The sequence below is a fragment of the Athene cunicularia genome (assembly GCF_003259725.1).
Source record: "Athene cunicularia isolate RWA chromosome 20 unlocalized genomic scaffold, athCun1 chr20_part1, whole genome shotgun sequence".
NCBI classification, from domain to species: domain Eukaryota; kingdom Metazoa; phylum Chordata; class Aves; order Strigiformes; family Strigidae; genus Athene; species Athene cunicularia.
In genome coordinates, this window is record NW_020799125.1 from 7834451 (window position 1) to 7850529 (window position 16079).

The 16079-nt window shown below is 49.8% G+C and overlaps 1 protein-coding gene across 1 annotated transcript in view; it reads left to right on the forward strand.

The window, feature by feature from the left end:
- Nucleotides 1-11630, forward strand: part of B4GALT5 (beta-1,4-galactosyltransferase 5) — a 36062-nt gene extending 24432 nt beyond the window's left edge. Inside the window, exons 3-9 of the mRNA XM_026862328.1 lie at nt 2088-2201; nt 3037-3161; nt 3872-3988; nt 4845-5032; nt 5272-5394; nt 5909-6010; nt 8543-11630. Coding sequence (XP_026718129.1) covers nt 2088-2201; nt 3037-3161; nt 3872-3988; nt 4845-5032; nt 5272-5394; nt 5909-6010; nt 8543-8690 — 917 coding nt within the window. The 3' untranslated portion in view covers nt 8691-11630. The remainder of the gene's footprint in view (nt 1-2087; nt 2202-3036; nt 3162-3871; nt 3989-4844; nt 5033-5271; nt 5395-5908; nt 6011-8542) is intronic.
- The last annotated feature ends 4449 nt before the right edge of the window (nt 11631-16079 follow it).

Consider the following 16079-nt stretch of genomic DNA (forward strand, 5'->3'; position numbering starts at 1 on the left):
TTTCCTGTTCGGTGAGCTGAGAGGTGTCCCTTCTGTGCTTCTGCAAGCAAAAAAGGCAGCCCTTCATGCAAAAAAGGGTTGTTGAGCTTCACTGTGCATTGTCAGCTGGACTAAGTATTGAGAGTGTGTTCTGGTGATAGGAGTTTAATGGGAATTAGGTTATGAACATTTAGAGCAGTATCAAGCATCTGAAATAATATCTATCATTCTTGAAAAGCCCTTAGGTTCGTTTACAAGTCCATCTTGAGTCTGAGATAGTTTGGGTACCACTTATTTGAGCAGATAAACACTATTAATGACGTGATGGTAGATACTAGCACAATAAAGTAAGCTGAAATATCAGGCCAGCAATGACTTGTCTGAGTTGATTTAAATGAAAGATTTTGACCTTGCTGGTAAATGCTACCTTCCCTGCTTTGCTTTAAAAGATTAAATTGTCACTGGATTATTTTTTCTTGATAGATCATTAGTGTGGTTACTAGACACGGCCTTTTTGCTGTGATGAATATACTGTTCTTATGTAATTACTTAAATGTCCCTATCCTTAAACATGACTTAGGTTCTTAACTTTTAATCTTAACCAGTTCATTCGGTTCACTATGCTGCAATTCTGGGTTTATTAAATTACTCTCAGGATAAAACGTGTGAAACTTTTTTGCTATTAATATGTTCTTGAAACTAAATGTATGCTTAATTTGAAAGGTTATAGTGGCTGGTTGAGAAAGAAATATCTGAATTTCACACTGGGTTCAGTAAAATAACTTAAAAATCTGGCTACCTACTGTAAATCGACTGTTTGCTGATGGTTCTCTTGCAACCCTTGTGTCTAAGACGTTTCAGAGCTGCTTGGACAGCTCTTGGGGGGTGATGGGCGGGACAGCAGCCCTTCTTTTGTCTGTGGGTGCCTGAACATCAGCTGGTTTGTACTGTGCTCATGAGAAACCAGGGCTGCTCTTGCTTTGAGTCAGTATGGTGAATATCAGCCCTGTGTCATGTTTCTGCAAGCTAGCTGCTGCAGAAATGCCTGTGCATGGTAAGGTGATTGGAGAGGATGAGACCTTCTTGTCCTGGTAGGTCTGGAGGCTGCCTCTGATGGGACTGGGTGGCTCAGCCCTAAGCAGCTGCTTTCCAGGACCTCTCCAGGGTGTAAGGCTGGTGCTGTGGGATCAAAAGGCCAACCCCAGACTAAGCATCTGGTGCTCGGAGGAAGTGAAGAGGCAGCATCCTCCTGCAGCAGCTGATGCCATTCTGCAGACAGGGAACTTTTTCTAGTGCCTAAAATAAAGGTCATGCTTGGCTAAAGATGCCTTACGCAAATCTCTGGTGGCTTTACTGTAGAAAGCAGAAGTTCATGGTTATATAAAAACCTCCTTAAAGCATCTGCAGGTGTAACAGGCTTGAGGGGTTTTGCCCGGGAGGTAAAAGGATGCAGGGGAATGTCGGGGGGGGGGGGGCTGAAGGAAGGGACTGTGCTGGGCACTGCCATGACTGCTGGGGCGTGGGGTTCCTCTGCTCTTGCATGATGCAAACCCGAGGAAAGGCTGGTGTAATGTGATAGTCTTTATTGATCCTTTGAGGAGGATGCGAGGCAGGATTCCCTGTGCAGGCTGCTGTGCTGACAGTCCTTGCAGGCATCGGGACCTGCCCGGGGACTTCCCTCTCTGAGCCAGTTAGGAAAGGACCCATTGGAGGAGCACATCCCCTCTCACTGTGCCATGGTCCTTCAGAGACAAGGTGCTAAGTAGCTTTTCCTTCTGAGCACCATGTTCCTCCTTCCTTTCAGCTGTTTGTGATGCCTAAAGGTGACACTCAAAATGCTTCATCTGACCAGAAAATGTGAAGGTTTCTTTGGTGTAGTGTTGTCTAAGGTAGCTGGTGTTTCTGCAGCCACCTGCCCCAGGATGGGGATGAGCACCCAGCTGGGTTGCAAGTCTAGAGCTCATGCTGCATGGGACCCCCCCATGCTGTTGGGGACATCCTCAGCCATGGGTGGCTCTGGAGTCTGCTCACAGTGGCATGAGCAGGTGGCTGGAAATAAAAAAGACCTGCAGCTCGAGTGTAAACTTTTTTTTGTTTCTGTTTCCCAGATTATCCTCTTGATCTGAACCACAATGACACCTTTCTGCAAGCCACAACGTTTCTTCCTGAAGACTTTACCTACTTCCCCAACCACACCTGTCCCGAGAGGCTCCCTTCTATGAGTGAGTAGCATCCTGATGGCCCCATGGCCCCATGGCTTTGGAGGGCACATCGTGCTGCTCCCTGGCTTGCTGGTGTTGTACTTTCACTGCCAGGCACCTGGGGATGAATGGGAGTGCTGTTCAGAGCCTGGTCCTCTCCTGTGTGAGTTGTTTACCTACTCACACAAATTAATCCCTGCTACATTGGAGGCATGTTTCCCTGCTGAAGCAGGAGTCCATCATTTGGCAAATGCAAATAAAAGAGGGATTGTGTGCTGGGGGTTGCTGAAGAGGTTCAGCCAGCCCTTTTCCAGGGTCAGTGGTGGCAGGGTGGCTCCCTTGCCCCTTGATAGTGCTGCCAGTCCCAGCCTTGAGCTGTACTGGGTACAGCTGGGCAGGGGCTGATGTGGGAGACAGACTGGACCCCTGATAAGGGAGCCACAGCCGGGGAACTGGGCTTCTGGGGTAAATGTTTCCTCAAAGGGGGAAACAGCTGTCTGCTGATGTGTGGGGTTTTGTGTCTGCTGGAAACTTGTATGGAGGAGTAGAGGGCTGCCCTAGCTGGTGTGTGTGTCTGGTGGAGAGCTGCATCCAACAGCAGCCACAAAGGCTGAGCAGAGCCCAGCTGCTGAGGAGGTGGAGGTGTTACAAGTCATGCCAGCAGCATTCCCTAATTGTTTTTGTTGGTGCTTGGGAAAAAAAGAGGCTGCCTGCATTTAGTGCTGGGGATAGAGGGCAGAAGTGCATCATAGAGGGCAGAAATGCATCAGAGTACTACCCTGAGCAGGCACTGAGCTGCCCCAGGACCACAGCAGTTCCTGACCCCCTACTCTGCTTCTCCCTTCTGTCTCCACAGAGGGCCCCATTGATGTAAATATGAGTGAGATCACGATGGAGGATATCCACCAGTTCTTCTCAAAAGACCCCTCCATCAGGCTGGGAGGCCACTGGAAGCCGAGCGACTGCCTGCCTCGCTGGAAGGTGACTGGGAAGTTGGGCAGCCCCGTGTCCCTGCTGAGCGCAGGGGGATGGACAGTCCTGGGTGGGTGGTGGGAAGTCGTTAATGGAAACGTCTCTGATGTGCTGCAGCTCCAGAGTAATGAATATAAGGATCTCTGAAGTGTGGGGTGCAGTACTTAGGGAATAAACGCTGAACTCAAGGGCTGCTTTAGTGATGCATGAGTCAGCTCTGAGTTTCTGCACAGACTGCTACAGTCAGGCAGTGAGCTTGCCTGCCTGCTTCCCTGCTGCTGAGCCTCCTGCTCCCCTTGCCACCCTGTCTGGGGTAGGATTTGGCCCAGAGGGGCAAGGTGACAGTGTTGGGGACTCCTGTCCCCACAAGGGGGTAGGGCAGCGTGGAGGCAGTTGCTGGGCCCCGCTCCTGCTGTCCCCAGCGCTGGGCAGGGGCAGTGAGGTGGGGGGGGGTGGGCTGCAGATCTCCCTTCCACTCAAAGTTACATTGAATTTCCCCAAAGCATCAATTTCCCAAAAAGTGAATAAGAAATCGTTGTTGTGGAGGTTGGAAGGGTTTCAGGCTGCTCAGACCTACATGGGAGAGCTGAGACACCATGTTTAGTGCTGCTCCTTTGCCTGTAACACCACAGCAGCTAGTCCCACTCCCCAGCCCGGGGGTTCAGTCGGCAGCAGGGGCCACGGGTGTTCCAGTAAGAGCTGTGTCCTCTCTCCTTCAGGTGGCTATTCTGATCCCGTTCCGCAATCGATACGAGCATCTTCCCGTCCTCTTCAGACACCTTATTCCCATGCTGCAGCGGCAACGTTTACAGTTTGCCTTTTACGTTGTGGAACAAGTGAGTGAGCCCTGGGGCGGTTGGGGCGGCAGCTGATGGGGCACGGATGTGCTGTGCTTAAAAAAAAAAAATGTGTCTGCCAAAGCTGTAAGTGTAGCTCTGTGCTGTGTCCCAAGTAGTTTACCTGCCAGATCACATCATTTAACCTTTGACAGGTTTAGTGTTCATGTTGCAATGTGTAAGTTGTCCCATTCTGCCTAAAAGTGGCACAGCTAAGAGGTATGCCCAAAAATGACTATTTATCTAAGAAGTAAAGCAGAGATGCAGAGTTTTGGTTGTTGGGTTGTTTTTTTTTTTAAATCCTGTATTGGAGGAGAGGGTTTTTTTTAAAAAAAGACATCTTTGAACCAGGTGTTTGCAGTTTAAATAATACTGTGCTATTTTTGCATATCCCTGTAGTAGTTTGAGGGAGCATCACCTAGGCACAGGAATGGCCTGACCAGAGCTATGTGTTTCTTGTCTGGGCAGTATCTAGAAGACTTTTATGAATATAATAAACTTAAGGCTCTCATTTGATGTGTATGTGAACCTGTCACTTAAGCTGTCTGGCTTCATCCACCCAGTAAATTTACTTCTATATTTAGCTCTATCTTAAAAAGATTAATCAAAATTGATTTTTTTCAGGTGTCTGAGTAATAAGACTTTAGCATCTTTATTTTTGCCTTCTGCACAGTAAATTGAATATTTAAATCTTGGTTGATCTCACTGGTCTGTCTGTTCCAATACATCATTTCCTTTTGCGGCACTGATGTGGGAGCTGGTTGCCCTCTGCAGTTTTCTCGACAAGACTGAGAACGCACATGCAGAGCCCAAACTGCACGGGGCTCCCCTTGAGATGGAACTCTCTTCCTCCTAGGCTGGAAACCAACCCTTTAACCGTGCCATGCTCTTCAATGTTGGCTTTCGGGAAGCAATGAAGGATTTGGACTGGGACTGTCTCATCTTTCATGATGTGGACCACATACCAGAAAATGACCGTAACTATTATGGGTGTGGACAGATGCCGAGGCACTTTGCAGCCAAGCTGGATAAGTACATGTATCTGTAAGCACTGTTCTTCCTCCGCACTACCATAATAGCTAAGCAGCCAGTGTTAGATTTTACTTTTTTAAAATTTATTTAAAAGGTGTCAGATGAATCTGGGTTTGCTTCTCAGGCTTTGTGCAAAGTGAACATGAGAGGGAAATAGAAGAAAGCATCCTCACAACTCAGGCTTTCCCTATTGCAGGCGGGAGAGCCGCAGTGCTGACAGGCTCTGCCTTAACCCCTTCTCTCCTGCTTAGGCTCCCTTACAACGAGTTCTTTGGTGGGGTGAGTGGCCTGACTGTCCAGCAGTTTCAGAAGATCAATGGTTTCCCTAACGCCTTCTGGGGCTGGGGTGGTGAAGACGATGACCTCTGGAACAGGTACAGGCTCAGCTCAGCCTGCGTCCTTGAACTCTGCTTCTGATGGTGGTTCTGTGAGCCAAGCTTTGCACGTGCTGCAGGGGAGCGTTGGCACCATTGCAGCCGGCGCTGGGCTTGCTGTGCCCACTGCACCCGGGCTGGGGGCTGGGGAAGAGCCAGCCTGGCTGCCGTGGCTCGGTGGGAAGGGGGTCTGCTCCAGCCTGCACAGGCAGTAGATGGGAAGCAAAAAGAGAAGTGCTGGTTGGGAAATTATTGGCTCTGTGTGCAGTATCTCACGCTGCTGAGCTCAGACTGATCTTGACTGAGCTGAAACGTTGAGATGCTGAGTGCTGTGTGACTTGTTCAGAGCCCAGACTGGAGTGGGGAGGCTTGCAGAGCTTCTCTGCTGGGTGGAAAGGGAAAGCCCCAAGTGCATTATCTGTGCTGTCCTGGCAAGCCCTGACAGCACAGCACGTGCAACTGTTGATTTATTATTTTTTTTAAATTTTTTTTATTTCTCCCATTACTATTGCAGAGTGCAGTATGCAGGCTATTCAGTGACTCGACCAGAAGGAGACACAGGGAAATACAAATCAATTCCCCACCATCACCGGGGAGAAGTGCAGTTCCTAGGAAGGCAAGTAAATTTTTTTAAGAATCCCAAAGCCCTTCGCAAACAGTGTGTGCTGTGCATGAAGCTCCCTGCAGCTGTTTGAGGCCAGTAACAACCTTAACTCGTGAAGGAAACTAACTGCAGGGAGACAGAGGCAGAGCACTGCCTGGATTCCTCCATTCCTATGTTTTATACCTCACATCCCTACAGCAAAGGCTCCTTGCTTTGTGGCTGTAGCTGCTTGGATGCCATCCAAAAGATGGAGTTGTCAGCACAGTGGGCTGGGGGCCTGTCCTATATCTCCAGGGGGATATTCCCAAAGAGGTGGCTAATGCCAGATGTCAGAGAAGCTTTTATTTTTCTAGAAGAGTTTGGTGTCAGTGTCGAAGGAGGCGTTGCTCAGCGTGCAGAAGGCAGAGATCAGGGTCTCTCCTGGGGTGTGGCTGCTAAAGCATCAGGTGTCCCTGGGAACACTAATAAAGTCCAGTAGCAACGCCCTGGGTTTGCACTACAATGGCAGTTGCTGGTGCAGAAGCAGTGTCCCCCTGCACTAGTGTTCTTCGGTAGCAGACAGTGTAAGGGGTTCGAGTCAGAGGGTGGCACTCACACTGGTTTCACCCCATGATTAAATGGCGGCAGCTCCAGCACACTTCCACTGCAGCGCTGAGATGGAGCACGTCATCCCTCTCCATTCTTCTGTTCCTTCCTCTTGGCCACAAGCTGGGATGGGTGTATAGAGCCCCTGAGCTCAGGGTTTGCTCTCTTGTTAGACTTTGGACATCCATCAGGAGCAGTAACTGTCTTTCCTGTACCTAAGGAGCACAAGTACTACATGAACACTTTAGCTTTTTGAGAAAAAAGACAAATTCTCCCTGGAGCTCTCCAGGAGGGCTCTGACCCCTTTGTCCAGGAGCTAGGGTTGTTTTGGAGAGTGCAACAGTTGGTTGAATTGACTGCTTTTGCCTGGGGATCTTGGTAGAATTTGAGTCTTCTGAAAACTGTGCAACAGAAAACCAGAGAAATACCTTTTTCACAAACAGTTGCAGGAGTTAACGCTCTTAGGTGATGAGCTGCTGGATGGCGCAAGCTCTTTTTTGCAGAGGGGCTCCTGCTGCTGCTGGCAGAAGAGGCAGCAGAGAGGATTTATGTTGCAGATATCATCTGAGCTATCTGCTGGTCTCTTTTTACAGAAGACTTTTTGGGGGGCAGTTTCCATTTGAGGTTATGTCATCTTTAGCCCAAGTTTTCATTTCTCTGTTGGACAGAATGCAGCCAGTAAGAGATGCTTTTCTCATTTCATTCTTGAAAAAGAAGTTGGTTTTGGCTTAAATAGCCATTTTTAGTCAAACCCTTGAAGCGTGGAAGGCTGGCAGTGCAGTAGCATTGGGCTCTTGTTCCTGGTCTCCTCTGGCCTCAGCCAGAAGCCTTAGTTCAGTGTTAGCGGGAGCTGTGGGCCAGTGCTGTGGGAGGGGGGATCTGTGGTGAGGGTGGGCAAGGCAGGGGTTTGCCCCGGTGAGGCTGATGCCCATGCTGCTGAGCGCTCCTGCCTTCTCTGCTGCGTCTGGAGCCTGACCCCCAGCCTAGGTGAGGCTTAGCAATAGCTATCCTCTGTGTCCCACCTCTGAAATCTCTACTTCCCTCTGCTCTGCACTTACCCACAGGCAAGTACTAACTGCTGCCATCTGAAAGCCCTGCTGCTTCTCCCACCCAGGCAGGGAGCAGGGGGACCCAACACTACACACTAAGTGTCCTGTCCATGTCCTGATGCTGTGACCTCTTTGAAACCAGCTTCGGCACTTCCCTCTTAACTCTCACCCAGCACCTTCATCTTCCTCACAGTGCATTCCTTCCGTGGTGCTTTCTCTGTCTGCAGGTCTCATCCCAGCTCTCACTGGCCCTGGTGCTGCCAGGCCCCCAGCACTGCAGTACAGGAAGGCAGTGACCTGTCCTGCTGAGATGTTTCTACTTATCTTATTTTTTCCTACCCACTCTTTGCCCTTATATCACATCATTCTGCCCCTAAATCTGGTTGAGGCTGTTTTTGTGCACCAGCTGCAGTTTCCTTCCCCAAACCATCATTCTCCTAGTTTTACTTCCTCATCCCCCATCCCTGATTAAAACCATTTAGTTCTGTTCTTGTTTGTGGTCCAGTTTCTTATAAATGGAAAGGACCACATCACCCACCAGCTGTTTTCTCTGGGATGATTTGGCTGGTCAGGGCTCAGCAGGACACCTCAAGCTTAGCCCCCATCCTGGGAATGGGACCCATAGGCTTCTGGCAGGAGTTACAGGTTGTTTTGACAGCTGAGTGCTCGCTGGTGGCACAGAGAACATTTTGTTCTTTATTAATTGATAGACCGTAGTTTTCTGAAATATTTATTGGGATATTTATTGATATAGAAAATGTGACTGTTATCTTTAATGGATCACATCCATTGCTTTGTAGCTGCTGCTAGGACTGGCTGTTTTAAGAGTGTTTTAGTAGCATTGGGAGGACTTTTCAGGGCTTTGTGGGATACGTGGAAATGACTCTGGCCTCTGGTTCTTGTTGCACAGGTATGCCTTGCTGAGGAAGTCAAAAGAAAGGCAAGCCCTGGATGGCCTCAATAACTTGAACTACTTTCCAAACATCACATATGACGCCTTGTATAAGAACATCACTGTTAACCTGACACCGGAGCTGGCTCTGGTGACCGAATATTAAGAGGAGAAAATAACTTTGCTCTGCCCTTCACCAAGAAAGCACCATGCTAGACTTTCTTTTCCAAGGGTTATTGAGGACAAGCAACACTTTGTCTAATGAAGGATCACAGTATTTTGGAGAATAAGGCTGAAGGTGCACGCACAAATTGCCCTAGCTGTATCAGTCCAGCCCGATACTTGTGCAGCGAGCTCAGCAATCTCTTTCTTTTTTCTGCCACTTGCTTTCTGGGTTTCGGGACAACGGTTTGACCTGCTGCTCTCGTCTCCACATTCCTCCTCCAGCAATTTCTGGCACTGGGATTCACCTCGGACACGCTTCCTCCTCCAGGAAGTGGCTTAGCTGAGGGACTCTGCCTTCTCGACAGTGAATGTCGGGAGCAATTCTGTCGGCAACTGCCCTGGTGGGAGATCCAACGACTTCTGATACCGTTCTTCTACGTCTGTGCGGTTTTTTAAATGACCTGCTTGAAGTACATACAACAGGATCGCTTCTTAAAGAAGTGTAAGTGTAAATATGCTGTGTAAATTGCCCCTTTTTATTTTTCTCCTATGGCTCAAATCCAAGCTAGAGGTTTACATACGGTCACTCATTTTAGTCCTGAATTCTGTAAACACTTGTGTGTGCATCACTGTACTTGTGCAAGGTGTTCCCTTTTAAGCCAGTGAGACTGCTTGCATGATTTAAGCTGTGCATATGCAGAAATGTTTGTGGGACAGGGCCCTAAACTTTCCAGTGTAGCAGATGAGAAATACAGCCATGTCATCGCCTATTCCAGAAACCACGGGGGTGGCTTTTTCCAGGGAGAGTGAAGAAATGGGAATATTTATGAAAAAATTCCCCTTTCTGTCACTTTTGCAATGCGATGAGCAAATGAATCCAAAAGCCATAGGGAATAAAATCCCTTGCCTGTTGCTCTCTGTCCCGCTGATGGCAAGTGGGAGCTTGGCAGATTGCTCAGGAGCTTGCCTCCACGCTGCTGTGGGAAGTGCAGCCCCCAGCTCCTGCCCACGTGCCCTTGGGATGGGGCAGCTGGCCGCACCACACCGAGCCCGCCGCGCCCCGGCAGCGCCCTGCCCTCACTCCTGTAACATGATGGTACGGTTTGGGAGGTGGTTTTAATTTGTATTTATTGTGTAAATCTAGCAGCACACCGAAGTGCTGCCAGAGCCAGCTTATCACCTCGGTTAGCACTTGGCTATCACCGTTGGCACCTGGCAGCACTTTCACAGGCACATCTGGTGGGGCAGGTTGTCGCAGGTTAGTGAGAGCGAGAGAAATGAAGGACACATGAATCAAACTCATGAAAACATGAGGACTGGGAACCAGAGAGCTTGGTCCGACACCCCATCCAACCATCGAAACTGGAGTGCCCCCTCCCTTCTCCCACCTGCCATCCCCTCCTCCTCCTGGTGGGCAGGCTGGGCTCCGGGCTCTCCTCCCCACTGACCAGCACCAACACAGTCACTTTTACTGGACCTCTCTGACTTAAAAGTAAATACATTGGGGGTTGCTTTTTAATTTGTATTTATACATAACAACAGTGGATACTTAACCTCTGAAGTACTTTAACTTACTTTTTATTGCATTGTTTGCCTTCAGTTTCCTTAACTTCTCATGGTTTACATTGTTTTCTCGGTTCCGTGGACGTATGATCCCCATACACATCTGTTGTGGGTGTGACTGCCCAGGGCATTCCTAACCTGTATCCAGAAAACGTTAGTTTAGAAAACACGAGTTCTTGTGTAGATCTTATCGGCTGGTATGAGAGGACAGCGAGCCTGCCCTTGAAAAGCGCTGATAAGTTTGTAACTTAGGTTTAAAGTCTTTGAACTTACATGTGCTTTAAACTTGCTTCCTGAGGGGATTCAACCTGGTTATTTATAGGCAGAGGTGAGGATTTGCTTTTTATGGCGCATATAGCAATAAAGACTTTTGCTTCTGAGTCTTGATCTCTAATTCACATGGACCCTTTTCAGATGCTGAACCCGCGTTGCTCTGCCCCCTTCTCTTTCATCTTGAGACCTTGCTAGAAATCTGTCTTTGTTTAATGGTGCTTCAAACAAGGAATGTATTTCAACTAGTCCAAGTTCACTACCCCAGGAATCATGCATGTGTGTGTGAGTAGGTGTTAAACTATCTTAGTCGGGATCCTCAGCCTTCGATGTGTACCTGACACCCATTGCACCTTGTGTTGAACAAAAAGCCGTTACCTCTGCTCAGAAATGCACTCTACGGTTGGCACAAAAGGGTCCATCCCCCCCAACAGCATCCCTCTTCATAGTTCCTTTGTTCTAATCATGTTGAATTTTTTTTTTCCCTTTTTAAAATGTGGAATATCTGAAAATGTGCACTGTTAATCTTATCAGCTATGTCAAATACTGTATAGTAAATGTAACTGTTAAAAACATACTGTCAAGCGCATGTGCTGTTATGGTGTAAAAATTCTTGTATTAAGGAGAACTTGTACATATTCTGGCAGCTGAAATTCAACAAGGCCACTCATTCGCCCCTTCCATGTCGACACCATTGGTCAGCCCCGCTGGAGGGCAGGTCCTGTTCAATGCTGAATTCTTTTTTTTTTTTTTAAATAAGCCATGTGGGTTTTATTTGCAAAACTATTTACTGACACTTAGTTACCTGTAAAGCTCTGCTTCTCTAAGGGAAGTACCATCTGAGCAACAGCCACATACTTCAGGTCGCTCACCATCAGAAGTGGCTTTAAATTCTAAAGTAGCTTTCCATCATCATGGCTTTTGAGCTTACTGTTATGTTTTTAAGAGGTGCCAGGGGGACATTTTTGCACTGAAGACTAGTGTTTTAAAACACACACACACTTCTCAGCAAAGCAATCCTTTGTGTCATTACATTTATTTACCCATGTGTTTGTACATTTTTGTATTTGTTAATTTATGAATGATTTTTTCAGTAAAAAATACATATTCAAGAACAAAAATTGCAGTGGTTGCTTTTTTAATAGGAGTTTGGGGTGTGTGCTTTTTTTTTTTTTTTTTTTTTTTTCCTAGGAGGTGAGATCTGTAAGCCCAGAGGAGTAAGTGCTTATGAGAGTTTTTGAGTGGAGGAGCGTTGAGACCTGGGTGATAAAAGCTGGTTAGAAATTTCTCATTAGGGCTGTGCAGAAGTAAATGAAGTGCAGGATGGGGATGCTTCCCAAGCTCCTGCTACTCTGTATATGCTAAAGCCTTTTTTTCCAAGCAATTTGCTTCAGTGTAGTACTGATAGAGGGGCTGGCTGCTTTGGAGGAGGTGCATTTAGGAAGATAATTGGCTGGAGGTGATGCAGGGCTTGGAGATGATGGTGGGGAGGGTTGATAATTAGATTTTTGATCAACAAACCCAGGCAGACAGACAGGCTTCCTTGGAGCAGCTTTAAAATGTCTTTCTCCTGCTCTGCAGCGTACAGGCATGCTAGAATAAATAGCTGGCAGCCCCAGCTTGTTCCAGGCCTTGCCTTTATTTAGCTCACCATCTTCTGGGAAGCTTCCTCCCACCCACGGCGCTCAGCTGGAGCCTGCAGGGTGGCAGGCTCCTTCTAGCCCGTGACACCCCTTGGGGATGAAGGCCTTGCCTCCTCCCGCACTTGCAGGAGCGAGGGTGGGAGCCTGTCTCGCTCCTGGCTGTGCACTGGTGGGAGTCCCTCATCCTAGTTTGGGGGGATCCCTATGGCCACGTTCCTCCACGGGTAGCCTGGTTGTGGAGATTTCATTGCCTGTGTCAGCCCTAAAGGGGCTGGAGGAGATAAATGTATGTGTAGAAATTTGGGGTTGCCCCTATACAAGAAAAATGAGAAGGGTAAGGAAGCCCCCAGCCTGTGTCCCAGGTGTGTGCATGGGACCCCCTCATCGAGGGCAGCTGCAAAAAGGAGTAAACCCTCTTGTGCGTGGGCTGTGCTAAGAGGGTACCAATGAGAGGGGCCCTGCAAGGGTCCAGCATGGCAGCACAGCTCCAGCACGGCCACCACTGCAAACCAGCAGCTGCAGAGCAAGGCTTTCCTCTAAAGCAACCCACGCCTGCAAGGGAGAGTGCTCCCTGCTCAGGCTGGAAAATAGCTCAGCCTTCTGCGCTGCAAAATCCTTGAGCTTTTCTGCAGAGTGCATAAAAAAATCCCCAAATGCCAAAGCAGGATGTTTTCTCCCACTTCTTTCCCTGCCTCATCTCTGTGTGGCACAACAAACCTGCCTGGGATGGCAGCTGGAACCATGCACACCCCGGGGCATATGTGGCTGTGGGGCATCTCTGCCCACCTGGAGCAGCCCTGATGCCCTGCTCAGGAGCTGGTAGAAAAGCTGGGCAGGGGTTTCTGTCCTGTTCACATGTATTTTATGACACTCCCTAGCCCCAGTGGGTTGGAAGGTGTGAGCATGGGCAGGTGGGCTGGTCCCTGCACTGCAATGACCACGAGGTGGAAGTGCAAGGCTAATGATGCTTTGCATCTACTTCTTTCCCTTCGGAGCACCTCCTCTAGAAATCAGGCTGATGAATACTACAAAAATCATAATGACTTTTTTCCTCCAAGGATTCATGCATCATAACCTTTTCCTGCCAAAAATCGTTCTTTAAAGGCACCAGACCAGGATTGGCTGCACCCATGTAACTAAAGACAGGGCTATGAAAACGATGTGGCCCCTCTTGTCAGGCAGACGGAGATGAGTTACTCCAGCCATACATGAATGGGGGTGGCAAGTGCCGGCAGGACAGGGCTGGGCTGTCTGCCCAGCAGTGGGTGGCACAGCCCCGCTGCTGGCACGTGGCATCAGCATGTCCCCCCAGTTTTAGCTGGACTGCCCTGTGAGGTAATACCCTGGCTGAAACCTCAGTATGGCTTCAGAGGCTCCTGCAGCAGTAGGTAGCTGTTTTTAAAAGTTCCTAGTTGCAGCAATTTTCTTCCCCTTTAGGGTTACTAATTTCCACAGCACGGAGCTTCATGCCAATGTGCTGTGGCTCTTGGGTTGGCCTCTTGTCCCCCCACAGAAGGAAAGGTGATTCTACCCCCACTAGGCACTGCCAGGGAGTTCCACTGGCCCCCCAAGTCTGTGGGCTTGCTGCTCCAGGCACTCTTCCCCCTGAGAAGGACAAGGTGTCCCCGGATATTTATTCTTCCATTGGACAAGCAGTCTGACAATATTGACTGTTATTTAAGAAGGGCTCTTGGTAGTCACGAGGCAAGGAGAGAAGCAAGCAGGAGCGATGTGGTCATGGAGGATTAACTGCAGCTTTCAGGTAGCTGCCCTTGGTAAATCCTGCTGGGGTGGACTTCCCAAAAAACGTTTCTTCTGAAAGACTCCCAGGTACACAGCCAAGGGCTGCCAGCAGTCCCCGCTCCTCTCTCACGATCAGTACGGATAGCTCAGCCCCATGGCAATGTCTGCTGCACTGCTGCCTGCCCTTAGCATCTCATCTCCCACTGCCTCGGGTGCTCCCTTCACCAACCAGCCACCTTGCCTGTGCCCACCCAGTGCCTTGCTGTGCCCCCAGCAGTACTGACCGGGACAAGGAGCCTCAGTTGTGTCCCTACAGGGATTTTGGACCCCCCTGGGCTGTGCCAGCCACCTCCTGTGCTCCCCTGTGAGAGAGAAGAGCCCCCAGCCCTGGGTGTTGCTCTCCTGTGTGGCAGCTTGGCTCCTGGAGGGAGTTAGGCCAGGCCTTGGTAACGTTTATCTGGGCTTTCAGACTGTGCAGCCTGGGGAGTGGTGCATATCATGGCTCCCAGGCTCTCCAGCACTCCTGACAGTGCTGCATGCCTGCTGAGTTGCTTTTGGACAAGAAAATATTAAAAATGGGAAAAAAACAATAACTCATTCAGTATCACATGGGTGAAGCAAGAGCAAACACTACTCTGTGAGCAGGAGGGGCTTGAACTGGTTCTTTACTCCCGTTGACACGGTGGATGCCACCTGCTCCAGCACTGGCAGGGATGCAGGATGAATGGGTAGGTGGTTGGGCCACAGTGGCTGAGCCAAACAGGCAGAGCTGGTCAGCTGGGGAGAACTACCGGATGCCTGGACATCCAGTTGAGAAATCGACTCTTTAAAGCGCTGTCTCGAGCTGCAGGGGCAGCAGGCAGCAGGGCAGTTTCTGAAGGCCACGAATGTGGTGGCACGTTCATGACTGTCTTGCACAACCACCCGCATCACCAGGACTGCCTGCTCACTGGTGCGGCGGGTTCCCAGTGAACAGGAATGCTTCCTCGGCCATAAAACTGTGAGTCACCTTGCAACAAGTGCCTCACTTCAGGGCCAACGTGAGCTACAGCAGTGCCCTGAGATCTGCCGCGGGGACCAGGTGGATCCTCCCTCCCCTGCTCTGCCCCGGGAGGCGTTGGGGACAGGCTGTGCCTCCCTGGGAGCATCAGAGTAAAGCCAATGGCCTCAGTGCAGTCTGTGCAGCCACGTCTCGGCCCTGCAGCCGTTTACTTTCAGCCACGGGCCAACCTTGTGCTGCTCAGGAATCACTCCCAGGCACCCAGGCTGCTGCCTCCTCACTTTCATGGCAGTACTTCTCCCCTTCTGATTGCATTAAAGCGGCTAATCACGTTATCAGGGCAATGGCCCGGGATCCATCACAGGGTACATGTGTGCTGGGGACTTTGATATCAGTAACTGTCTCCAGCACATAGCTGAGACCTAATCCCTGAGCCAAGACCTTCGTTTGACAAAGCAAATTCATTCATAATTCAGAGCTGCTTTGTGGCTGGAAACTTTTCATAGGTGACTGAGCAGCCTGGAGTTGCCACTGCCTCTGACAGCCAGCCCCGGGGAGGAAAGGGGACAGAATACACTGTCTTTAACAGAGTTTATTTCTGTTGGGGTTTAGAGCCCATGTAGAGGGGGGTCAAATGAGCCAGGGCCAGGGTTTACAGCAGCTCATTGGTCAGTAATTCTGCCTGGCACTAGGCACCAGTGGAGCTCGGAGCTCTCTGTGGGAGTGGAGGGGTTACCTGAACACAGATCAGCTTTTTGCCTGAGTCCCTGCCAAGCAGCTCTCTTTGCTTCACTGCCAAAAGTGTCTATTAACAAAGAAAGCAACCACAAGCTCTGCACCCCCAGCTACAGAGCATGCACAGGGTAGCCAAACTTGTGTTAGTGAGACTATCTGGTACCCTGGCATGAGGTAAAAAGGAAAAGCTGCAGAGATAGAGCTCAGCCCCAAACCAGCCTGCGGGGAGGGGGAGGAGAGCAGCAAGCAGCCCCCAGCCCCCTCGCCCAGCTGCAGCCCTTATTTCAACAGGTGCTTCAGTGCGACCCCAACCAGGCGCTGAGCAGCGATGCGGGAGGCTGGGGAGAGCAATTAGCACTTCCACCTTGATGAGGAGCTGTGCTCACAGGCCCCATCATGCCCGAGGGTCCTCGCCTTGTCCCCCCGCCCCGGGCCA